Below are 25,990 nucleotides of genomic sequence, written 5' to 3' on the forward strand. Positions count from 1 at the left end.
CGATATCCCACGTTGGCTATGATATTTAGGTTATGGGACAGAGGTACGTTTCTTTTGAAGATAAATGGGCCTACGGAGTTCTGGCCACTGTGGCGAAACCCGGATTTGCCAGAAATTAAAAAAATTAGTCGGTTCAGAGGATGGGAAGATAAAGGGATCCATTTAGTATCACAAGTACTACAAAATAATATTCTTAAGAGTTTTGAGCAATTGAGAATGGAGTTTCACCTCCCGCATGTCTTCTGTTATCAGTATTTACAGCTAAGGCACGCACTGGAAAGACAGAGGAGGACAAACCCGGTGACAGTGACACATAATCAAACATTACATATGCTACTTAAATCTGAGTCCTCTAAAGGTCTTATTTCTGAACTATACAAAAGATTACTACCTGCCCATCTGGAGACATACCCACTGACTGTTAAAAGTAAATGGGAACGGGGCGTTGGTCCCCTGACGGAAGACCAGTGGTCCGACATTCTAGAACAGGTCACCAAACTGGCGGTCTCTGCGTGCCAAAGACTTTCCCAAATATATCTCATCCACAGAGTATATAAAACTCCCAGCCTATTATTCAGGATGGGACTTAGATCAAATACACAATGTGTTTCCCCAGTCTTTAGAGGCACATATATTTGTAATTCTGAAGCCGGGGAAGGATCCAGTTAACGTTTCCAATTACCGTCCCATATCATTGATTAATATTGATGTCAAATTCTTCTCAAAGGTTCTTGCCAACAGACTGGCTCCTATGCTCCCAAAAGTGATACACACGGACCAGGTGGGTTTTGTCGGGGGCTAAGAGGCAAGAGACAATACGAACAAGACGTTCTCCTGCTGGCTCGGGCGAAGGCACTACCTATGTAGTATACACCACAGTATCTACCTACTATGTGTTTACTTTCCATAGATGCGGAGAAAGCCTTCGACCGGGTCAGCTGGAGTTTCGTGTTGGCAGCGTTGAGACAGGTGGGGATGGGTGACAGGTTCCTTAGAGGGGTGGTCTCCCTTTATAGTACACCGACTGCCAGAATAAAGGTAAATGGGTCCTTGTCCGCGCCAATTAGCATAAAAAATGGTTCCCGGCAGGGTTGCCCTTTATCCCCCCTCCTCCTATTTGTCCTCGTAATGGAGCATTTGGCTATGGCCATTAGACAGAACCCAGATATAAAAGGGATAGGAGGTGGGAGAGAACCAATGTAAAGTGGCATTATATGCAGATGACCTCCTCCTATACATTACACAGCCTCACATATCCTTTCCCTCCTTGGTTAAGGAAATTGAGGACTTCGGACATATAAGTAACTTTAAAGTTAATTATAATAAATCAGAAGCCTTGAATTTCACTCTGCCTGGGAGAGAAGTGGACCTTATTGCATCCAACTTTCCTTTTAGATGGCAGACCTCGGCCCTGACTTATGTGGGGGTGGCGGTGCCACGGGACAGTTCCAAGATTTTTCACCTTAATTACCTCCCTTTGCTAGAGTGCACTATAAGAGATCTGAAACAACTTGATAGGCAGAAACTGTCCTGGTTTGGACGTATTAACGTCATCAAGATGGATGTCTTTCCTCGTTTTCTATATATCTTTCAAACGGCCCCTATAGCACTACCATCTTTTTTCTTTACTAGAATACAGTCAATTATTAACAAATTTGTGTGGGGAGGGAGGAGCTCTCGGGTGGGGAGGAGGGTGTTGAGTGGGGTTAAGGGAGAGGGGGGACAGGGTTGCCAGACTTTAAAAAGTACCACAAGGCATCCCTTCTGCTGAGACTACTGGATTGGCAATTTAATAGGAACACTAAACAATGGGTGAGTCTGGAGCAGGTGTGCACTGAAACACCCCTGCAGTTCCTCCCGTGGATCACACCGCTGCGGAGGGGACGGATAGATGGGGAGGCGAAGTTTCTCAGGGCATTGCTGAGGGTTTGGGACGTTGAGTGCAGGCGGGGATCTCTCTCAAGGGGTCCTGGTCCACTCTCACCACTTTTCTCTAACCCGGAGTTTCCCCCAGGGGTGGGAGTTGAGCGTTTCTTATGTTGGAGGAGGAGCGAGGACACACGGATAGCCCAGACTTTGCACAGTTTGGAGGTGCCCCCCTTTTCGGCCCTTTTGCTCCCAGAGGGTTGGCATCCAACGGCTTGGCTGGAATACCTTCAACTTAGGTCCTTTTTGATGGCTGACAACAGACTTAGGCTTTTTGCGGCCCCGCCCACAAAATTTGAACAATTATTTTTGCGGGAGGATTCTCCCGGGCATCTTTTGTCACTGGTTTACTCCTTCCTGACTACAGAGGCGGATATGGGGGACCTTAAATATATCGAGTAGTGGAATAGAGATTTGGGGACTCCCATTCCTGAGGAGGACTGGAAGAAGTCCTTTATCTTCACCCATAAATTTTCCATTGCCTGTGCTGCACAGGAAAACAATTATAAGATTCTGACCCGTTGGTACAGGTGCCCGGATACTCTACACGCAATATTTCCTGGGGTCTCAGATAGTTGCTGGAGGTGCAGAGGGGAGAAGGGGATAATGCTGCATATCTGGTGGGACTGCCCATTGATAAAGCCTTTCTGGAAGTTCGTGTTCAAGGCATACTCTATGATTTGCAGAGAGCAGTTGGCGGGTTCCCCTCAGATGGCGCTGCTTTCAATTCTCCCAGGATCACTTAAATCACAGAAAATGGGCCTCCTGAGATTCTGTCTTACAGCGGCACGCATGGTGATCCTGAGATACTGGAGATCGACTGGGGTGCCATCTGTGAGGGAGTGGTTTGCGGAAATGGCCATCATTCACAGGATGGAGTCCCTCACGGCAGAGACCAATGACTCAGTGGATAAATTCCTTAGGATCTGGACCCCTGGACCCTGGCTCTTGATTCCCTACCATTTCAGAACCTTATTGGTAACTCATAACCTGGGTTACGTCAGTCTAATGTAGCGGTCCGAATAATACTGGGGAAGTAATCCCTGCCATGCCTTTTCTCTCTCCCTTTCTGCTGCTCTTCTTCCCCCCCTCCTCCCTTCTCTTCTTTTCCTTATCTTTCCCTCTTACTACTTTTTCTTTCTGGTTCTAGTTCAATCTTCTAATTTTTTTTCTTTCGGCAGTGGCCTCGTTTTGGTTGAGGCGTAATTCTCCTTTGGAAGGAGACTGTTCGTATTATAAAATGTGGTTACATGTCCTATACGTGCCTTTTGGTAGTTAGTAAGAGAGGATGTATTAGTTAGGACGTGGCTTATAAGTGATTACTTATTTGAATCATCCTTTTTTTTTCCTGTAAATTGTCTTGTTTACTTTAATAAAGAAAGATTAAACATACACAATGTGTTAGGTGTGGACAGGATGATGCCCATTTGATGCATGTTATGTGGGAGTGTGGACACATTGGTGATTTCTGGAAACAAACCCTGGGACTCAGACCAAAAATATCATATCACAATACAGCCGTCACCTCGTCTATGATTGTTGAGTCTGTGGGAGGGAGGAGTAGACCCGGACTCTCCAATAGCCCTGGGAATAGCCCGTATCCTGTATCAAGCAAGGAAGATACTGGCATACCATTGGTTAGATCCTCTACCACCAACGTTACCAGAGCTTAAAAATAAATTAAATAACGTCATTAGATTGGAAAGGGAGTTTATTTAAAAAGAAAAACACTGAGAAAGTTTTACAAAATCTGGCAGCCATGGATGGAGTCGCCGGGCCTCCCCTCTGGGGCACTGGTGCAGTTACTGTTGTGCTTGCAGTGAATGGAACGTTTGGGGGGGTAAAAGTTAAAACTTGTGTTTTCTGTGGTGAAGTGGACTTTGAGCGGCGCTGTGGGAGGGGCCAGAAGGGTGTGATTGATGACTGCACGGAGAGCGAGAGGCAAGCGGGTATGGAAATATGATGCGGAGCGACACGGCTGATGGAGGAGACTTTCCTATTAGACTGAGGCATTGCTGCATAATTTAACTATTTAGACAAATGTGGAAACCACACAATGGAGTAATATAATCCATAATATCTTTATTCATATTTTAGAAAGACAATCACAAAGGGTAAAAAAAAGAAAAGAGCCCAAGCTCAATTTCTAAATCGGGTAACATAAATGAAGAGGACAGTAGAAAACCTCACAACGTGGGGACCAGGGACAAGTGAAATACAGATGACTGGGTATTATAGATAATTCTATCCAATTGTAACACGGCTGTGATCTATTCCAGTCATCAGTAAGCATAAAGTCTCCTCCTTAAGGGTAAAGGAATCAATTATGACAGTAACAAATCCCCTAATATGCCGGTACTAATGTATCCTAGGTCAGCACGGGTAAAGTCTGTCATAAATAACATACCAGTGATTCAGATGGGAGGGAAGAAGTCCGAGATCCACGCTCTACGGCCGTTTCGGTTTACCTTTCTCAAGGGACACCACAATTTAACTATTGTTTATCTGTGGAGCCAGGTTGTTTGTAGGCTCAATTTATAGAACTGATCTAAGAATCCTTTCTTTTTATTTTTTTTTATATACAGAGGAAGAACCTGATTTATAGACAACATATGTTTTTTCAATGTACACCTTTACTAGTTATATAAGATGCAATATATTTTCTCTGTATTGATTCCTAGTTGTTTAATAAAAAAAGATCGGATTTAAAAAAAAAAAAAAGAACATTTTCAAAAGATTTTTTTGCACCTTGTCCGTAGATGTGAGCACCTATCATATCTTTGTTGGGGCAAGGTAGGGAAGATTACGCCATATCGTTTCTATCTTTTGGATGCCGACCTCTGCGCTAGGTAGTGGACAGGAGGGAGGTGGATTTTTTTAGGGTGTGACCTTTACCCTCCTCCCTTTTTGCTCTGCACTTTAGTTCACTGTGTGTAATTTGGATGGTTTTTAAGTTAAGCTTGAATAAAGTTGATGTTTTAAGGGTTATGTATTTTTCTGGCATCTTCATGGTTTCATATAAACCTGAATGCTCCATAATGTATATCTGTGTCATGTACCTTGCACTCCAAAATCACATATGTTAGATTAATACATTGGGAGCAGTCATTATACCTAGGCAGCCATAGAAGCAGTGGTTCTGCAGGACATAGCAGCATGAACCCCATCCCATTGTCATCTACTGTAATATGATAGTAGGGTGCTGATGTGTTATCAGGAACGGTATGGAAAGCCTAACAATGGCCCCTGGGCCTGCCATGAACAACTCGGTCATGGTACATTCACTGAAATAAAGAAGTAATGCCGAATATTATATGGACAATCAGGAGAGAGGACGTTCAGGTTGCCTAGTGCAGACAGAACCGATGCATTTTCAATTCAGACTCCCAAAAAAGTAGGGACCAGACACTCTCCTCTGTAGGGTTGGGGCCAGCTACCCGCCTCTGTAGGGTTGGGGCCAGCTACCCGCCTCTGTAGGGTTGGGGCCAGCTACCCGACTCTGTAGGGTTGGGGCCAGCTACCCGACTCTGTAGGGTTGGGGCCAGCTACCCGACTCTGTAGGGTTGGGGCCAGCTACCCGACTCTGTAGGGTTGGGGCCAGCTACCCGACTCTGTAGGGTTGGGGCCAGCTACCCGACTCTGTAGGGTTGGGGCCAGCTACCCGACTCTGTAGGGTTGGGGCCAGCTACCCGACTCTGTAGGGTTGGGGCCAGCTACCCGACTCTGTAGGGTTGGGGCCAGCTACCCGACTCTGTAGGGTTGGGGCCAGCTACCCGACTCTGTAGGGTTGGGGCCAGCTACCCGACTCTGTAGGGTTGGGGCCAGCTACCCGACTCTGTAGGGTTGGGGCCAGCTACCCGACTCTGTAGGGTTGGGGCCAGCTACCCGACTCTGTAGGGTTGGGGCCAGCTACCCGACTCTGTAGGGTTGGGGCCAGCTACCCGACTCTGTAGGGTTGGGGCCAGCTACCCGACTCTGTAGGGTTGGGGCCAGCTACCCGACTCTGTAGGGTTGGGGCCAGCTACCCGACTCTGTAGGGTTGGGGCCAGCTACCCGACTCTGTAGGGTTGGGGCCAGCTACCCGACTCTGTAGGGTTGGGGCCAGCTACCCGACTCTGTAGGGTTGGGGCCAGCTACCCGACTCTGTAGGGTTGGGGCCAGCTACCCGACTCTGTAGGGTTGGGGCCAGCTACCCGACTCTGTAGGGTTGGGGCCAGCTACCCGACTCTGTAGGGTTGGGGCCAGCTACCCGACTCTGTAGGGTTGGGGCCAGCTACCCGACTCTGTAGGGTTGGGGCCAGCTACCCGACTCTGTAGGGTTGGGGCCAGCTACCCGACTCTGTAGGGTTGGGGCCAGCTACCCGACTCTGTAGGGTTGGGGCCAGCTACCCGACTCTGTAGGGTTGGGGCCAGCTACCCGACTCTGTAGGGTTGGGGCCAGCTACCCGACTCTGTAGGGTTGGGGCCAGCTACCCGACTCTGTAGGGTTGGGGCCAGCTACCCGACTCTGTAGGGTTGGGGCCAGCTACCCGACTCTGTAGGGTTGGGGCCAGCTACCCGACTCTGTAGGGTTGGGGCCAGCTACCCGACTCTGTAGGGTTGGGGCCAGCTACCCGACTCTGTAGGGTTGGGGCCAGCTACCCGACTCTGTAGGGTTGGGGCCAGCTACCCGACTCTGTAGGGTTGGGGCCAGCTACCCGACTCTGTAGGGTTGGGGCCAGCTACCCGACTCTGTAGGGTTGGGGCCAGCTACCCGACTCTGTAGGGTTGGGGCCAGCTACCCGACTCTGTAGGGTTGGGGCCAGCTACCCGACTCTGTAGGGTTGGGGCCAGCTACCCGACTCTGTAGGGTTGGGGCCAGCTACCCGACTCTGTAGGGTTGGGGCCAGCTACCCGACTCTGTAGGGTTGGGGCCAGCTACCCGACTCTGTAGGGTTGGGGCCAGCTACCCGACTCTGTAGGGTTGGGGCCAGCTACCCGACTCTGTAGGGTTGGGGCCAGCTACCCGACTCTGTAGGGTTGGGGCCAGCTACCCGACTCTGTAGGGTTGGGGCCAGCTACCCGACTCTGTAGGGTTGGGGCCAGCTACCCGACTCTGTAGGGTTGGGGCCAGCTACCCGACTCTGTAGGGTTGGGGCCAGCTACCCGACTCTGTAGGGTTGGGGCCAGCTACCCGACTCTGTAGGGTTGGGGCCAGCTACCCGACTCTGTAGGGTTGGGGCCAGCTACCCGACTCTGTAGGGTTGGGGCCAGCTACCCGACTCTGTAGGGTTGGGGCCAGCTACCCGACTCTGTAGGGTTGGGGCCAGCTACCCGACTCTGTAGGGTTGGGGCCAGCTACCCGACTCTGTAGGGTTGGGGCCAGCTACCCGACTCTGTAGGGTTGGGGCCAGCTACCCGACTCTGTAGGGTTGGGGCCAGCTACCCGACTCTGTAGGGTTGGGGCCAGCTACCCGACTCTGTAGGGTTGGGGCCAGCTACCCGACTCTGTAGGGTTGGGGCCAGCTACCCGACTCTGTAGGGTTGGGGCCAGCTACCCGACTCTGTAGGGTTGGGGCCAGCTACCCGACTCTGTAGGGTTGGGGCCAGCTACCCGACTCTGTAGGGTTGGGGCCAGCTACCCGACTCTGTAGGGTTGGGGCCAGCTACCCGACTCTGTAGGGTTGGGGCCAGCTACCCGACTCTGTAGGGTTGGGGCCAGCTACCCGACTCTGTAGGGTTGGGGCCAGCTACCCGACTCTGTAGGGTTGGGGCCAGCTACCCGACTCTGTAGGGTTGGGGCCAGCTACCCGACTCTGTAGGGTTGGGGCCAGCTACCCGACTCTGTAGGGTTGGGGCCAGCTACCCGACTCTGTAGGGTTGGGGCCAGCTACCCGACTCTGTAGGGTTGGGGCCAGCTACCCGACTCTGTAGGGTTGGGGCCAGCTACCCGACTCTGTAGGGTTGGGGCCAGCTACCCGACTCTGTAGGGTTGGGGCCAGCTACCCGACTCTGTAGGGTTGGGGCCAGCTACCCGACTCTGTAGGGTTGGGGCCAGCTACCCGACTCTGTAGGGTTGGGGCCAGCTACCCGACTCTGTAGGGTTGGGGCCAGCTACCCGACTCTGTAGGGTTGGGGCCAGCTACCCGACTCTGTAGGGTTGGGGCCAGCTACCCGACTCTGTAGGGTTGGGGCCAGCTACCCGACTCTGTAGGGTTGGGGCCAGCTACCCGACTCTGTAGGGTTGGGGCCAGCTACCCGACTCTGTAGGGTTGGGGCCAGCTACCCGACTCTGTAGGGTTGGGGCCAGCTACCCGACTCTGTAGGGTTGGGGCCAGCTACCCGACTCTGTAGGGTTGGGGCCAGCTACCCGACTCTGTAGGGTTGGGGCCAGCTACCCGACTCTGTAGGGTTGGGGCCAGCTACCCGACTCTGTAGGGTTGGGGCCAGCTACCCGACTCTGTAGGGTTGGGGCCAGCTACCCGACTCTGTAGGGTTGGGGCCAGCTACCCGACTCTGTAGGGTTGGGGCCAGCTACCCGACTCTGTAGGGTTGGGGCCAGCTACCCGACTCTGTAGGGTTGGGGCCAGCTACCCGACTCTGTAGGGTTGGGGCCAGCTACCCGACTCTGTAGGGTTGGGGCCAGCTACCCGACTCTGTAGGGTTGGGGCCAGCTACCCGACTCTGTAGGGTTGGGGCCAGCTACCCGACTCTGTAGGGTTGGGGCCAGCTACCCGACTCTGTAGGGTTGGGGCCAGCTACCCGACTCTGTAGGGTTGGGGCCAGCTACCCGACTCTGTAGGGTTGGGGCCAGCTACCCGACTCTGTAGGGTTGGGGCCAGCTACCCGACTCTGTAGGGTTGGGGCCAGCTACCCGACTCTGTAGGGTTGGGGCCAGCTACCCGACTCTGTAGGGTTGGGGCCAGCTACCCGACTCTGTAGGGTTGGGGCCAGCTACCCGACTCTGTAGGGTTGGGGCCAGCTACCCGACTCTGTAGGGTTGGGGCCAGCTACCCGACTCTGTAGGGTTGGGGCCAGCTACCCGACTCTGTAGGGTTGGGGCCAGCTACCCGACTCTGTAGGGTTGGGGCCAGCTACCCGACTCTGTAGGGTTGGGGCCAGCTACCCGACTCTGTAGGGTTGGGGCCAGCTACCCGACTCTGTAGGGTTGGGGCCAGCTACCCGACTCTGTAGGGTTGGGGCCAGCTACCCGCCTCTGTAGGGTTGGGGCCAGCTACCCGCCTCTGTAGGGTTGGGGCCAGCTACCCGCCTCTGTAGGGTTGGGGCCAGCTACCCGCCTCTGTAGGGTTGGGGCCAGCTACCCGCCTCTGTAGAGTTGGGGCCAGGTACACTCCCAAGTTTCACCAACATTCTAACTTTACCTTTCCCATCCTCATCCAGGCTCCGCGTCACAGCCCGCAGGGTGTGGAAGTAGCCGCCATTTCCCTGGTACTTATAGTGAAGGCGCATACATGAGAACTTGGGCTTCCCAAAAAAGGTGGGTTCAGGACCTGAGTGACAAAAACTTGTAATAACAGATTGCCCGACAGTATTACAACTGAAGCTTTAATACGTTATTGATGATAGATGAACATCCTAAAACATGCAGTAACCCTCTATAACGCTGTACGACCAGCTCTGCCTTCACCTACTGTATTCTCACCCATCCCCCCACCCCATTATACCACTGCACGACCAGCTCTTCCCTCACCTACTGTATCCTCACCCATCCCCCACTATACCGCTGATCGACCAGCTCTGCCCTCACCTACTGTATCCTCACCCATCCCCTGTAGATTATGTGCCCCCTCGGGCAGGGTCCTCTCTCCTCCTGTACCAGTCTGTGCCTTGTTTTGTTTATGATTATTGTGCTTGTCCATATTATGTGTACCTCTTTTCACTTGTAAATCGCCATGGAATAAATGGCGCTATAATAATAATAAATAATAATAATAATAACCCTCAATACTACCTCAGAAACCAGCACCTCCACGACACAGCGCAGAGGTCCCAACGTACAAAGATATCAAGACTTTTCACATCCAAAAATACAACTCACCAATCTCAATCTTCTCCAGATCTTCCAGACTCAGGCGCTGGTACTGATTCACCTTATCAACCTCATCATCGTAACTGGAAAAAAAGGAGCAAAGATTAATAATACAGGAGAGGCGAGCAATGAAGTGTCAGCATAATGAAAGAGGTGGGTGTGACGACATGGGTTAAAGTTTCTTAAAATCCAGCCAGACAGCAGGATAGATTGTCTATAGACGGGGGAGAAGTCCCTCATTGTTTTTACAAGACTCTTGTTGACTCAATGTAATTGTGTTGGCCACTGGAAGCCAAACATATTGTTCTCCAGACATTTCCAGTAACCATTGTATTGTAGTTGTGTATTGATAATGTAATTACCTTAGTAGCCATTGTCTAGACGGTGACTCCCAGTTTACATGTACACCCTCAGGCTTTCTACCCATATCATTTAAATGAACATTGTCCATGCAGCTTGAAATTCCTCCAATGGGAGAAGCAATCTTGTCCAACCAATCGATGAGGACACAGTGTACCCAAGTGGAAGGTTGTGGCTATAAAAAGGACTTCTTTAAGCCACCAGGGGTTGTTGATGGTTGATGGACTCAGTCTAAGCTCTTTGGAGCTGACTGGAGGATCAGGACATCTTATGGCTTCAATCTAGGGACTCCGGATCCGGTTGGAGACCATATCCACAGCCTAGGGATTTCGACTCCGGCTGCCAGGATTGTAACATCAAACCAGGACTACCTAAGGAGGACACGCAGGTTGGGACAGTTCAGTCACCTGTTACAGACTTTGCAGACCTCAGACAGCTTGGAACCTGTGAGGCATGGACATTCTAATCCCTGGTGAGCCAGCGGAAGGGTGAGACTCTGTTGCCTGTTACATTTGTGTGTTTTGCTGATTATGTGTTATGTGCTGTTAATTGTTTGGGGATCCAATAAAGTCTAATTATTGTGGTTCCCTCACCCTGTGTTGTCTGAGTAGTGTTACGCCCACGGCTAAGGAGGCCGGCGTTCAGTTGGGATAAGCCCTGAGCCACGCTGTCTTTCTTAAGGCGGCGGGTTTTAGTGGACGAGAGCGCCCACTGAGCCCCGTGTCTCCACAATTGGTGGCAGCAGTGGGATACTACTCAGCCTCGTTTACCCAGGGGAGCTGCAGTGGACTGGTGTTTTCGGACACCGTCCAGGGCTCAACAACCAGGGAGGCACATAAGCATACCCAGCAGGCCATAGGGGAGGCATTCAGGTTTCGGACGCTGCCATGTCCAACCCCACCAGCTCAGCCATGGGACAAGGACCAGAGAGGAGTTACGACCGCAGCAGTAAATGGTCGCTACAGGATCTGTGCCAGATGCGAAAGATTGACTACAGGAACACTGACACTCGGTCAGACTTGATCCGGAAATTAGTCTGTTGGGATGCCCAGAATGATGCAGAGGATGATGAGGACACTGCCGTTGTGGTATCAGAGGAGGTAAACCCTGTATCTCATCCTAGATCCAGTGACAGTCTGGAAACAAACCAAAACCAAGCAGACCGAGTCAAGGAATTGTTTACTGCATTGGGGCCTGAAGCTTCAAGGGAAGAGAGGGCTGGTGTTCTGCAATTTGTGTTTGGATTTCCAATTTCCTCACCATCAGCACCTACCTCCAGGATAGACCACCACCAAGGAAGTCATCTTCGCTACAGGGATGTGCCAGTGTTTAATGATTCCAGCACTGAGATAGATGAACACTTGCAAAACTTTGAGATGCTAATGCGTATGCACCAGGTGCCCACAGATGAGTGGTCCAAATACCTGTGGACAAGCTTGCCGGTCCGGGCCCAGGAGGCTGTCCGATCACTTGGGCCTCAGGACTGCTTGGACTACGGAATTATTAAGGACACTTTGTTGGCCCTTTTTACCATAACACCCGAGAGACATCGCACTAAGTTCCGGACTATGTCTCGCCAGGGTGTCTCGTACGTCGAATTTGGCAGTCAACTCCGACGACACTGTAATCGCTGGCTCGATGGACGGGCTGCCCACTCCGCTGCTGCCCTCCGTGATGTGATAGTGCTTGAACAGCTGCTGGTGCAGATGGACCCGGAAATCCGAGAATGGGTAGCTGACAGGAAGCCCGACACCCCAGAGCAAGCAGCGCGATTGGCTGACGAATTTACAGCCAACCGACCCAGCTGGAGGCCCAATAGGTCCCTCAACCATGGATCCAAGCGACCCCCAGACTCACGTGCTGGACTAACTCGTTACCCCACAGAAGCCCCAACAAGACAAAGGTTTACCAACAGGGTGGGTGACTTGTCTAACCCACGGCGCTGTTATACGTGTGGGCGCCTTGGACACATGGCCAAAGAGTGTCTACAAAACCGGGGCCCCATGCCTGGAGCCCGTCTACCAGTCAACATATGCCGAGATGAACCAACGAGACCTGAGGAATGCTACTCCCGAGAAACACCAATAGCTGAGGAAGTGGTTTATCCAGTCCACACCCTACGGCAGGCCGGACACCGTACACCAGCTAACCTCCATCCCCACATCCAGACGGTCAAGGTCGGTGATATACAGGCTCAGGGACTTCGAGACTCGGGATCTTCCATCACCCTGGTCAGCCCAGATATTGTTCCCACAGAACATCATTTACCTGGCCGCCAAGTGACCATCATCCTTGCTGGGGGCCAGCGCTCGAACATCCCTCTGGCACGAGTGCAGTTGGACTGGGGAACTGACCAAGGAGAGGTTGAAGTGGGGCTCATGGACGGCCTCCCCACCCCTGTAATTTTGGGAAATGACCTAGGACAAGGACTATCCAGCCAGTTTGTCACCGCCATCACCCGCAGCCAAGCCAAACACCATCCTGGTGCAGGTCTTTCTTCCAGCCCATCAGAGGAGAACCCAACTCCTCAATCTTCAGCCTCCTCATCAGAGCCAACAAATGTGAGTACATCAGACCCAACTGTGGCCATTGATTGGGGGGAGATAGATCGTAAAGAGTTCAGGGAAGCTCAACTGTCAGACCCCACCTTAGAGCTTATCCGTAGTGCGGCCACCCAACCTGGGGGAGGAAATCAGGGGGAGGTATATAGATGGGAAAAAGGCCTCTTATATCGGGAGAAGCCCGCAATCTGCCCAGAAAAACCCTGGACCCGTGTACATCAGCTTGTGGTACCCCAGCCATACCGACCCCAACTGTTGCGTTTAGCTCATGATGTTCCTGCGGCTGGGCACATGGGGACCAAAAAGACTCGGGCCCGCCTGCTGCGTAGTTTTTTCTGGCCAAGGGTCACTCAAGAAGTGCAAAAATACAGAGCCTCTTGCCCAGTGTGTCAGCGTATGGGGGGAGCCCCATGCCGTGCCCCACTTCAACCCATGCCCTTGATAGGAGAACCGTTCCAGAGAGTTGCCATTGATATAGTAGGCCCCTTAGCCATCCCCAGCCGCAGTGGAAAAAGATTCATCCTCACACTGGTAGACTTTGCCACCCGTTACCCAGAAGCCGTTGCCTTAACCTCCATAGATACAGAGCACGTGGCTCAAGCTCTACTGGACATCTTTAGCCGGGTAGGGTTTCCACAGGAAGTATTGACTGACCAGGGGGCACAGTTCCAAAGTGAACTGATTCACACCCTGTGGGAAAAACATGGAGTCCACCCCATGCGCACAACCCCCTACCATCCTGAAACAAATGGATTGTGTGAGCGCTTCAACAAAACGCTCAAACAGCTCATTAGCCGATATGTGGAGTCCGAGGGGGGGGACTGGGAGAAAAACTTGCAGCAGCTCCTTTTTGCTTACCGGGAGGTGCCGCAGGACTCCACTGGGTTCTCTCCCTTTGAATTGCTGTACGGCCGAAAAGTACGAGGGCCCCTAGAGCTGGTACGAGAGAGTTGGGAGGGCACCTTCCCCACAGAAGAGGTTCCCATACTGGACTATGTTCAAAAGTTTAGGGAAAGGATGAGGCACCTCATGGCGTTAGCCCATGGGAATTTAGAAGTGGCTCAGGAAAGGCAAAAACGATGTTACGACCGCACTGCCCGGCCCCGAGAATTTGCCTGTGGACAGAAGGTCCTAGTACTAGTACCGGTGCGGAAAAACAAGCTGCAAGCCATGTGGGCGGGTCCATTCACCATTACCAAGAAATGTGGCAATACTGACTACACCGTGGCCCTGGATCGAGCAGGTGTTCGTGAGCGTACCTACCACATCAACAGGCTAAAAGCTTATGAGGAACGAGAAGTCACCAATTTAGCAGTTTGCTGTCCAGAGTTAGATGATCCAGAGTTGGACCAGATCCCAGACCTATTAGTGGACTCCAAAAGGGAAATGGGGGTAAAAGATGTATCACTAGGGGAGCAGCTTTGTCCATCACAGAAGCGACAGATATCAGACATACTCGGAACATATGAAACCCTGTTCACAAGTCAGCCTGGTAGAACCCCCCTGGTCCAGCATCATGTCAATACAGGGGCAGCCACCCCACTAAGACAACCCGCCTACCGGGTGACTCCTCCTGTGTTGGCAATGATGAAGGCCGAGGTGGATGACATGTTAAATATGGGAGTCATAGTCCCCTCCCATAGCCCATGGGCTGCCAGTGTGGTATTGGTGCCAAAAAAGGACAAGAGTACTCGTTTCTGTGTGGACTATAGACGGCTCAATGAGGTCACGATTACAGATGCTTACCCCATGCCCCGGGTGGATGAACTACTAGATAGGTTAGGGGGGTCTCGGTTTATATCTACCCTCGATTTGAGCAAGGGATACTGGCAGATCCCACTCACAAAAGACGGTCAAGAGAAATCGGCCTTCATAACCCCTTTTGGCCTCTTTGAGTTTACCAGCATGCCTTTTGGGATGAAAAACGCCCCAGCCACCTTCCAGAGGATGGTAGACCATTTACTAGAGGGATGTCAGGGGCATGCCCAGGCCTATTTGGATGACATCGCTATCTTCAGCGACACTTGGGAAGAGCATCTTCAGCATGTGTCCCAGGTGCTGCAGAGGGTAGCCAAAGCCCAGCTCACCATCCGACCTGACAAATGCCAAATGGGGATGGCCGAAGTGCTATACCTGGGACATCGGGTGGGAAGTGGGTGCATTCGTCCCGAACCTGCAAAAGTAGAAGCCATTATCCAGTGGCCACACCCGGTCAATCAAAAACAGGTCCGTGCATTTCTAGGAACCGCAAACTACTATCGAAAGTTTATCCCCAATAACAGTACCAAAGCAAAACCGCTCACTGACCTCACAACCAAAAGATATGCCCGTAACCTTATCTGGACCCCAGAATGTGAAACTGCGTTCCTCCAATTGAAAGACCGGCTAGCCCAAAGCCCAGTCTTGACTGCTCCTGACTTCCGTCGCAGATTCATTGTCCAAACAGACGCATCGGACACAGGACTAGGAGCTGTACTTAGCCAAGTGGGGGACAACGGTGAGGAACATCCGATAGCTTACCTCTCCCGGAAACTGTTGGACCGAGAGAGGGCTTATGCCACCATAGAAAAAGAATGCCTGGCCATAGTCTGGGCCCTAAAAAAATTGCAGCCCTACCTCTATGGCAATGAGTTCACAGTCCTCACTGACCACAATCCATTGAGTTGGCTAAATCGCACTGCCGGGGACAACGGACGCTTGCTCAGGTGGAGTCTGGCATTACAATCTTACAATTTTTCCATCTCCCATAAACAAGGCAAGAACCATGGAAATGCGGATGGGCTTTCCCGACAAGAGGAGAAGGATGATCGGAAGCCTATCATGTCTGGCTAATATTAAGAAGGGGGAGGAATGTGACGACATGGGTTAAAGTTTCTTAAAATCCAGCCAGACAGCAGGATAGATTGTCTATAGACGGGGGAGAAGTCCCTCATTGTTTTTACAAGACTCTTGTTGACTCAATGTAATTGTGTTGGCCACTGGAAGCCAAACATATTGTTCTCCAGACATTTCCAGTAACCATTGTATTGTAGTTGTGTATTGATAATGTAATTACCTTAGTAGCCATTGTCTAGACGGTGACTCCCAGTTTACATGTACACCCTCAGGCTTTCTACCCATATCATTTAAATGAACATTGTCCATGCAGCTTGAAATTCCTCCAATGGGAGAAGCAATCTTGTCCAACCAATCGATGAGGACACAGTGTACCCAAGTGGAAGGTTGTGGCTATAAAAAGGACTTCTTTAAGCCACCAGGGGTTGTTGATGGTTGATGGACTCAGTCTAAGCTCTTTAGAGCTGACTGGAGGATCAGGACATCTTATGGCTTCAATCTAGGGACTCCGGATCCGGTTGGAGACCATATCCACAGCCTAGGGATTTCGACTCCGGCTGCCAGGATTGTAACATCAAACCAGGACTACCTAAGGAGGACACGCAGGTTGGGACAGTTCAGTCACCTGTTACAGACTTTGCAGACCTCAGACAGCTTGGAACCTGTGAGGCATGGACATTCTAATCCCTGGTGAGCCAGCGGAAGGGTGAGACTCTGTTGCCTGTTACATTTGTGTGTTTTGCTGATTATGTGTTATGTGCTGTTAATTGTTTGGGGATCCAATAAAGTCTAATTATTGTGGTTCCCTCACCCTGTGTTGTCTGAGTAGTGTTACGCCCACGGCTAAGGAGGCCGGCGTTCAGTTGGGATAAGCCCTGAGCCACGCTGTCTTTCTTAAGGCGGCGGGTTTTAGTGGACGAGAGCGCCCACTGAGCCCCGTGTCTCCACAGTGGGCACAGACGGACTGCCAGCAGTAAATATCAGTCACCCAGGAGATGGGCACAGACGGACTGTAAGCAATAAATATCAGTCACCCAGGAGATGGGTACAGACGGACTGTCAGCAGTAAATATCAGTCACCCAGGAGATGGGTACAGACGGACTGCCAGCAGTAAATATCAGTCACCCAGGAGATGGGCACAGACAGACTGTAAGCAATAAATATCAGTCACCCAGGAGATGGGTACAGACGGACTGTCAGCAGTAAATATCAGTCACCCAGGAGATGGGTACAGACGGACTGTCAGCAGTAAATATCAGTCACCCAGGAGATCGGTACAGACGGACTGTCAGCAGTAAATATCAGTCACCCAGGAGATGGGTACAGACGGACTGTCAGCAATAAATATCAGTCACCCAGGAGATGGGTACAGACGGACTGTCAGCAGTAAATATCAGTAACCCAGGAGATGGGTACAGACGGACTGTCAGCAGTAAATATCAGTCACCCAGGAGATGGGCACAGACGGACTGTCAGCAGTAAATATCAGTCACCCAGGAGATGGGCACAGACGGACTGTCAGCAGTAAATATCAGTCACCCAGGAGATGGGTACAGACGGACTGTCAGCAGTAAATATCAGTCACCCAGGAGATGGGCACAGACGGACTGTCAGCAATAAATATCAGTCACCCAGGAGATGGGTACAGACGGACTGTCAGCAGTAAATATCAGTCACTCAGGAGATGGGCACAGACGGACTGTCAGCAATAAATATCAGTCACCCAGGAGATGGGTACAGACGGACTGTCAGCAGTAAATATCAGTCACCCAGGAGATGGGTACAGACGGACTGTAAGCAGTAAATATCAGTCACCCAGAAGTTGGAGACAGACGGACTGTCAGCAGCAAGGATTCATAACCCAAGGGGCAGACACTGACGGACTGTCAGCAATAAGACTTTCAAATGATGGGAGAGAAGCAGGTTAGAAACCGCGCCAAACCACAGGAATCAGGATGAAAAACAGTAAATAGTGTTCTCTACATTTGTCCTGAGGAAGGGGACGGATATGTCCCTGAAACGCGTAGACCTGTGAAAATAAAGAAAAGAGATTTACTGTTTTTCATCCTGATTCCTGTGGTTTGGCGCGGTTTCTAACCTGCTTCTCTCCCATCATTTGAAATCACTCTGTTTCCGCGGGACTGCTGCCTTCCACGTTTGTTTTATGCCGCTAAAGGGGTTGTGACTGGCACAACCCCATCAGGTGAGTGCTCCTATTGCACATTTACTTTCCATTTGTATACCGGATAAGACCCTATTTGCGCCTTTCTTCCCACAGTTTATTTAGCAATAAGACTTTATAATATAGGAAACAAGTGGCAATGAACTGTCAGCAGCAAGGACTCAATGCAGGAGGCGGGTACAAACAGCTAAAGCAGGAGATAGGACAGAGATGGACAATATATGAGACCAGTATAGATGCCAGATGGGGACACTTACTAAGCCACATAATAGGCGCAGTTGGACAGCAGGAGCAGGACGTCAACATCTTTATGAGTTGCATCAATGAGACTAAGAAAGAGTAAGACGCAATGTGTTACTAAAAAAAGGTGGGTCAAAACAGAGCCTCAACCAGTGCCCTAAAAGGGCAAGTCCAAACATCTCCCACCCAGTCCACTAAAAGGATGAGTCCAAACAGATCTCCACCCACTGTCGTAAAAGGGCATGTCCTAACATCCCTCACCCAGTGCCCTAAAAAGGTGGGTCCAAACAGATTTCCATCCAGTGCCCTAAAAGAGCGGGTCCAAGCATCCCCACCCAGTGCCCTAAAAGGGCAAGTCCAAACATCCCCCACCCAGTGCGCTAAAAGGGCAAGTCCAAACATCCCCCACCCAGTGCCCTAAAAGGGCCAGTCCAAACATCCCCTACCCAGTGCCCTAAAAAGATGGGTCCAAACAAATTCCCAACCAGTGCCTAAATGGGCGAGTCTAAATAGATCCCCACCCAGTGCCCTAAAAGAACGGGTCTAAAGATGGGTGGGGCATAATAACTACCCATCCAGTCCCCCCAAAGGGTGGAGGCAATACTGTGTAAGATAACAGATGTCTGGCCTGGTGTTCTGTTAATGGTCAGATCAGAAGACACCTGGGATCACAATCTATGAGCGCCCATCCTCCGTGGAACTTTTCGTTGTCTGGCAGCAGCATCTGCATGTAGTTCTGGAGGAGCTGACTGATCAGCTCCTGGTGGTTCCTCTGACTCTGCCGCTCTAATGCTTCGTGCTCCTTCTCTTTTGTGAAGATGGAATAAAGATCTTCGGTCACCGGGATGCCCTGCATAAGATCTGTAAGAAAAGAGATTTCAGCTCTGGTTATTGCTCTACGACACAACCTTCCTGGGAGAGGCCTCGCAGCTCCGTGACGCAACCATGGACCCCAAATAAAAGCCCACCATTGAGTTGCCTCAGCTCCGTAACCTCACCATGACATTGGGGGCGATACCAGTCTGACATTTTATACACACAAAATGAGAAGATCCAAGGATGAGAAATCTGGATAGAAACTCCTATGTTGCCCCCATGGACAAGGTCTGTTCTCGCTCTATCCCCACATGTCCCTAAAGTGCCAGGTTCTATAGGTGACAAAGTAAATTAACACTTTCTTATCTGGAAATTGTGTAATAAAACCTGAATATGCATGACGCAGGGCCTCACCAATCACCGCCTGACGATACGCGTCCTTGAAGCGGTTAATGTAGTAACGGTTTGCAGAGTTGACGCCATCTTTCATCACCCCGGCCAGCTTTCTCTCACCGGTTCTTGTGAAGTCCCCCTAAGTGGAGAGAGGGCATGAGACGGGCAGAAATCATCTCCGATTCGTGAAAACCAGGAGAGTTTCCGATACTGGTAACATAGTTATATAGGTTGTAAGAAAGCCCGAGTTCATCGCGTTCTCCACCAGTTCTACTTTCTCTGTCTCTACATTATTTGTAACCCACAAAGACATTTGTTCAGAGAAGCCTCCGGCCTCCAATACATATAGTAGTTGTCATTACTACCGCTTGTAGCCAGAATCCCACAGTCTGACTGCTCTAACTGTAGAGAACCCTCTCCTTCTAAGCTGCTGCAATCATCTTTCTTCCACACATAATGAATGTCCCTTGGTCCCTTAGGTTTTTGTAAGGAATAAATCATGAGCCCTTCCTTTGTAGTCTCTTTTCTGATCTAAATAATCCCAACTTCCAACCTCTCAACATAGCGACACCTTAGTCTCGTGTAATATAGGAGAGGCCTCCGTCCCGTGTAATATAGGAGAGGCCTCCGTCCCGTGTAATATAGGAGAGGCCTCCGTCCCGTGTAATATAGCAGAGGCCTCCGTCTCGTGTAATGCAGCAGAGGCCTCCGTCCCGTGTAATGCAGCAGAGGCCTCCGTCCCGTGTAATGTAGCAGAGGCCTCCGTCCCGTGCAATGTAGCAGAGGCCTCCGTCCCGTGCAATGTAGCAGAGGCCTCCGTCCCGTGCAATGTAGCAGAGGCCTCCGTCCCGTGTAATGTAGCAGAGGCCTCCGTCCCGTGTAATGTAGCAGAGGCCTCCGTCCCGTGTAATGTAGCAGAGGCCTCCGTCCCGTGTAATGTAGCAGAGGCCTCCGTCCCGTGTAATGTAGCAGAGGCCTCCGTCCCGTGCAATGTAGCAGAGGCCTCCGTCCCGTGCAATGTAGCAGAGGCCTCCGTCCCGTGTAATGTAGCAGAGGCCTCCGTCCCGTGTAATGTAGCAGAGGCCTCCGTCCCGTGTAATGTAGCAGAGGCCTCCGTCCCGTGTAATGTAGCAGAGGCCTCCGTCCCGTGTAATGTAGCAGAGGCCTCCGTCCCGTGTAAGGTAGCAGAGGCCTCCGTCCCGTGTAAGGTAGCAGAGGCCTCCGTCCCGTGTAATGTAGCAGAGGCCTCCGTCCCGTGCAATGTAGCAGAGGCCTCCGTCCCGTGTAATGTAGCAGAGGCCTCCGTCCCGTGTAATGTAGCAGAGGCCTCCGTCCCGTGCAATGTAGCAGAGGCCTCTGTCCCGTGTAATGTAGCAGAGGCCTCCGTCCCGTGTAATGTAGCAGAGGCCTCTGTCCCGTGTAATGTAGCAGAGGCCTCCATTCCTTGTAATAATCTAGTTGCCAGCTTTCGAACTGACTAACTTCTGAATGTCCTTTATAAAATGTGGAGCCCAAAACTGGATCCCATATTCCAGATGTGGCCTTACAAGTGATCTATAGAGGGGTAATATACATGTACAGTTAGGTCCAGAAATATTTGGACAGTGACACAAGTTTTGTTATTTTAGCTGTTTACAAAAACATGTTCAGAAATACAATTATATATATAATATGGGCTGAAAGTGCACACTCCCAGCTGCAATATGAGAGTTTTCACATCCAAATCGGAGAAAGGGTTTAGGAATCATAGCTCTGTAATGCATAGCCTCCTCTTTTTCAAGGGACCAAAAGTAATTGGACAAGGGACTCTAAGGGCTGCAATTAACTCTGAAAGCGTCTCCCTCGTTAACCTGTAATTAATGAAGTAGTTAAAAGGTCTGGGGTTGATTACAGGTGTGTGGTTTTGCATTTGGAAGCTGTTGCTGTGACCAGACAACATGCGGTCTAAGGAACTCTCAATTGAGGTGAAACAGAACATCCTGAGGCTGAAAAAAAAGAAAAAATCCATCAGAGAGATAGCAAACATGCTTGGAGTAGTGGATCAACAGTGGATCAACAGTCGGGTACATTCTGAGAAAAAAGGAATTGACTGGTGAGCTTGGCAACTCAAAAAGGCCTGGGCGTCCACGGATGACAACAGTGGTGGATGATCGCCGCATACTTTCTTTGGTGAAGAAGAACCCGTTCACAACATCCACTGAAGTCCAGAACACTCTCAGTGAAGTAGGTGTATCTGTCTCTAAGTCAACAGTAAAGAGAAGACTCCATGAAAGTAAATACAAAGGGTTCACATCTAGATGAAAACCATTCATCAATTCCAAAAATAGACAGGCCAGAGTTACATTTGCTGAAAAACACCTCATGAAGCCAGCTCAGTTCTGGAAAAGTATTCTATGGACAGATGAGACCAAGATCAACCTGTACCAGAATGATGGGAAGAAAAAAGTGTGGAGAAGAAAGGGAACGGCACATGATCCAAGGCACACCACATCCTCTGTAAAACATGGTGGAGGCAACGTGATGGCATGGGCATGCATGGCTTTCAATGGCACTGGGTCACTTGTGTTTATTGATGACATAACAGCAGACAAGAGTAGCCGGATGAATTCTGAAGTGTACCGGGATATACTTTCAGCCCAGATTCAGCCAAATGCCGCAAAGTTGATCGGACGGCGCTTCATAGTACAGATGGACAATGACCCCAAGCATACAGCCAAAGCTACCCAGGAGTTCATGAGTGCAAAAAAGTGGAACATTCTGCAATGGCCAAGTCAATCACCAGATCTTAACCCAATTGAGCATGCATTTCACTTGCTCAAATCCAGACTTAAGACGGAAAGACCCACAAACAAGCAAGACCTGAAGGCTGCGGCTGTAAAGGCCTGGCAAAGCATTAAGAAGGAGGAAACCCAGCGTTTGGTGATGTCCATGGGTTCCAGACTTAAGGCAGTGATTGCCTCCAAAGGATTCGCAACAAAATATTGAAAATAAAAATATTTTGTTTGGGTTTGGTTTATTTGTCCAATTACCTTTGACCTCCTAAAATGTGGAGTGTTTGTAAAGAAATGTGACAATTCCTACAATTTCTATCAGATATTTTTGTTCAAACCTTCAAATTAAACGTTACAATCTGCACTTGAATTCTGTTGTAGAGGTTTCATTTCAAATCCAATGTGGTGGCATGCAGAGCCCAACTCGCCAAAATTGTGTCACTGGCCAAAGATTTCTGGACCTAACTGTAGATCTATACACAGAGGATAACCCGCATTATATCTATACACAGAGGATAACCCGCATTATATCTATACACAGAGGATAACCCGCGTTATATCTATACACAGAGGATAACCCGCGTTATATCTATACACAGAGGATAACCCGCGTTATATCTATACACAGTGGATAACCAGCATTATATCTATACACAGAGGATAACCAGCATTATATCTATACACAGAGGATAACCAGCATTATATCTATACACAGAGGATAACCCGCATTATATCTATACACAGAGGATAACCCGCATTATATCTATACACAGAGGATAACCCGCATTATATCTATACACAGAGGATAACCCGCATTATATCTATACACAGAGGGTAACCAGCATTATATCTATACACAGAGGAGAACCCGCATTATATCTAAAAACAGTGGATAACCAGCATTATATCTATACACAAAGGATAACCAGCATTATATCTATACACAGAGGATAACCCGCATTATATCTATACAAAGAGGATAACCCGCATTATATCTATACACAGAGGATAACCCGCATTATATCTATACACAGAGGATAACCCGCATTATATCTATACACAGAGGGTAACCAGCATTATATCTATACACAGAGGAGAACCCGCATTATATCTAAAAACAGTGGATAACCAGCATTATATCTATACACAAAGGATAACCAGCATTATATCTATACACAGAGGATAACCCGCATTATATCTATACAAAGAGGATAACCCGCATTATATCTATACACAGAGGATAACCCGCATTATATCTATACACAGAGGAGAACCCGCATTATATCTATACACAGAGGATAAGCAGCATTATATCTATACACAGAGGATAACCAGCATTATATCTATACACAGTGGATAACCAGCATTATATCTATACACAGAGGGTAACCAGCATTATATCTATACACAGAGGATAACCCGCATTATATCTATACACAGAGGATAGCCAGCATTATATCTATACACAGAGGATAACCAGCATTATATCTATACACAGAGGATAACCAGCATTATATCTATACACAGAGGATAACCAGCATTATATCTATACACAGTGGATAACCAGCATTACATCTATACACAGTGGATAACCAGCATTATATCTATACACAGAGGATAACCCGCATTATATCTATACACAGAGGATAACCCGCATTATATCTATACACAGAGGATAACCCGCATTATATCTATACACAGAGGATAACCAGCATTATATCTATACACAGAGGGTAACCAGCATTATATCTATACACAGAGGATAACCCGCATTATATCTATACACAGAGGATAACCCGCATTATATCTATACACAGAGGATAACCCGCATTATATCTATACACAGAGGATAACCCGCATTATATCTATTCACAGGGGATAACCAGCATTATAGCTATACACAGAGGATAACCATAACCAGCATTATATCTATACATAGAGGATAGCCCGCGTTATGTCTATACACAGAGGATAACCCGCATTATATTTATACACAGAGGATAACCAACATTATATCTATACACAGAGGATAATCCCCATTATCTTTTTCTATTGTTCTCATAACATGGTGTCAGCTGGGCAGGTCTCAGTGGGAGTGAATGGCAGCGCTGTACCTTTAATGCTGCTGTCCCGGCGTACTGTCTGCTGATGGCATCCCCATTATTTGCCCACATCATCTGATACAATCGGTAGCATTTCACCGGCAGCGGCTGTTCTGGTGGCAGGACACCGAGTTTCTTAAGCTGAAATAAATATCAGAAGCGTCAGCCCTTCCCTCCTTCTAGGACCTGTCCGCTTCATGGAGCTCATGACAGAGGGTCTCACCTGCTGCTCCATTACCACTCGGGCAATGGCGGCTTGAACTACATTGGTTCGGTCCAAGCAGTCCATGCAGTTTACTCTGAAGATCCCTTCTTGCTTGCAGATGACGCCGGCTTGGTCCACCCTACAAAGAGCCCAGAATAAGCAGACAGCGGCATCCCCCTCCCGCCATTGTGCCGCTACTCACCAGCACCACTTCATCTCCATGATGATGTCACTGATGGCGTCTGTCAGAGTCTGCACATTCTCAAACTTCATCCCTCGACTGCCAGATATGGAGACATGCAAAGAGACTAAATCAGTGGCGTCCGGCGAGAGCCCCAAGGGTGAAAACCCAAAGATGGAAGGACCAGTGACCCCATTACAGAATCAATGCCAGGAAGACACAAAGATGTCAGCAGGCCCAAAGGCCAACATGGGCAGATGGCCCAGGACGTCAGCCGTGACTTTGTGGACCGCAGGGGGCGCTGTGCAGGGATTTCTAGGCAATGGGAACTCAGCAGGTTCTTTACCAATGCTCGTGAAAGTCAAAGGTCACATAAGTCAGATTGGAGCAGTTGAACATCAGGACTTGCTTCATGTAGGCATCTCCAATCACCTTTTCACGGCCAGTCTGGTCCACCAGGTTAATGAGAACCTGCAGGGTGAGGAAGAGCAGATATGATGAGCTCCGGCAAACGCCCGCAGCCATCACCCCCACCACGCACCCGCAGCCATCACCCCCACCACGCACCCGCAGCCATCACCCCCACCACGCACCCGCAGCCATCACCCCCACCACGCATCCGCAGCCATCACCCCCACCACGCACCCGCAGCCATCACCCTCACCACGCACCCGCAGCCATCACCCCCACGCACCCGCAGCCATCACGCCCACGCACCCGCAGCCATCCCCCCCACGCACCCGCAGCCATCCCCACCACGCATCCACAGCCATCCCCACCACGCACCCGCAGCCATGTCCACCACGCACCCGCAGCCATGCCCACCACGCACCCGCAGCCATGCCCACCACGCACCCGCAGCTATCACCATCACGCACCCACCTGCTTCTTGTAGATCTCCAGCTCCTTATTGAAGTGTGAGCAGAAGTACATATTAGTCTCAACTTCCCCTGCAACAGAAAGACCAGTGATCAGCGCGAGACCAAGAGGAGCAGCACCCCAAATCTCAGCCTCTAAACACCAGAGAACTGGGCACCATTAGAGGAGAGCAGCAACTCAAATCTCAGCCTCCAAACACCAGAAAACTGGGGCCATCAGAGGAGAGCAGAGCTCGATATCTCAGCCTGCAAACACAGGAAAATTGGGGCCACCGGCACCCCAAATATCAGACTCCAAACAACAGAAAACGGGGGACCATCAGACGTGAGCAGCACCCAAATCTCAGCCTCCAAGCACCAGAAAACTGGGGCCCCATCAGGAGAGCAGCACCCCAAAAACAAAGCTACCAAACAGAGAACACTAGGGACCATCAGAGGACAAGAGCACCCCAAATCTCATCCTCCAAATCCCAGAAAACTGGGGACCATCAGAGGTTAGCAACAGCCAAA

General features: G+C 50.2%; 1 protein-coding gene across 3 annotated transcripts in view; it reads right to left on the reverse strand.

The window, feature by feature from the left end:
• Nucleotides 1-25,990, reverse strand: part of INPP5F (inositol polyphosphate-5-phosphatase F) — a 261,116-nt gene that overhangs the window by 8,422 nt on the left and 226,704 nt on the right. For all 3 annotated transcript variants that reach the window (XM_075348133.1, XM_075348132.1, XM_075348134.1), the window contains 10 exons: nt 25,485-25,552; nt 24,949-25,073; nt 24,624-24,701; nt 24,440-24,560; nt 24,229-24,357; nt 19,365-19,482; nt 18,797-18,995; nt 18,152-18,223; nt 9,965-10,038; nt 9,288-9,416 (listed from right to left, as the gene is read on the reverse strand). In XM_075348133.1, the coding sequence (XP_075204248.1) occupies nt 9,288-9,416; nt 9,965-10,038; nt 18,152-18,223; nt 18,797-18,995; nt 19,365-19,482; nt 24,229-24,357; nt 24,440-24,560; nt 24,624-24,701; nt 24,949-25,073; nt 25,485-25,552 (1,113 nt within the window). The remainder of the gene's footprint in view (nt 1-9,287; nt 9,417-9,964; nt 10,039-18,151; nt 18,224-18,796; nt 18,996-19,364; nt 19,483-24,228; nt 24,358-24,439; nt 24,561-24,623; nt 24,702-24,948; nt 25,074-25,484; nt 25,553-25,990) is intronic.

This window comes from Anomaloglossus baeobatrachus, chromosome 5, assembly GCF_048569485.1.
Source record: "Anomaloglossus baeobatrachus isolate aAnoBae1 chromosome 5, aAnoBae1.hap1, whole genome shotgun sequence".
Lineage (NCBI taxonomy): Eukaryota > Metazoa > Chordata > Amphibia > Anura > Aromobatidae > Anomaloglossus > Anomaloglossus baeobatrachus.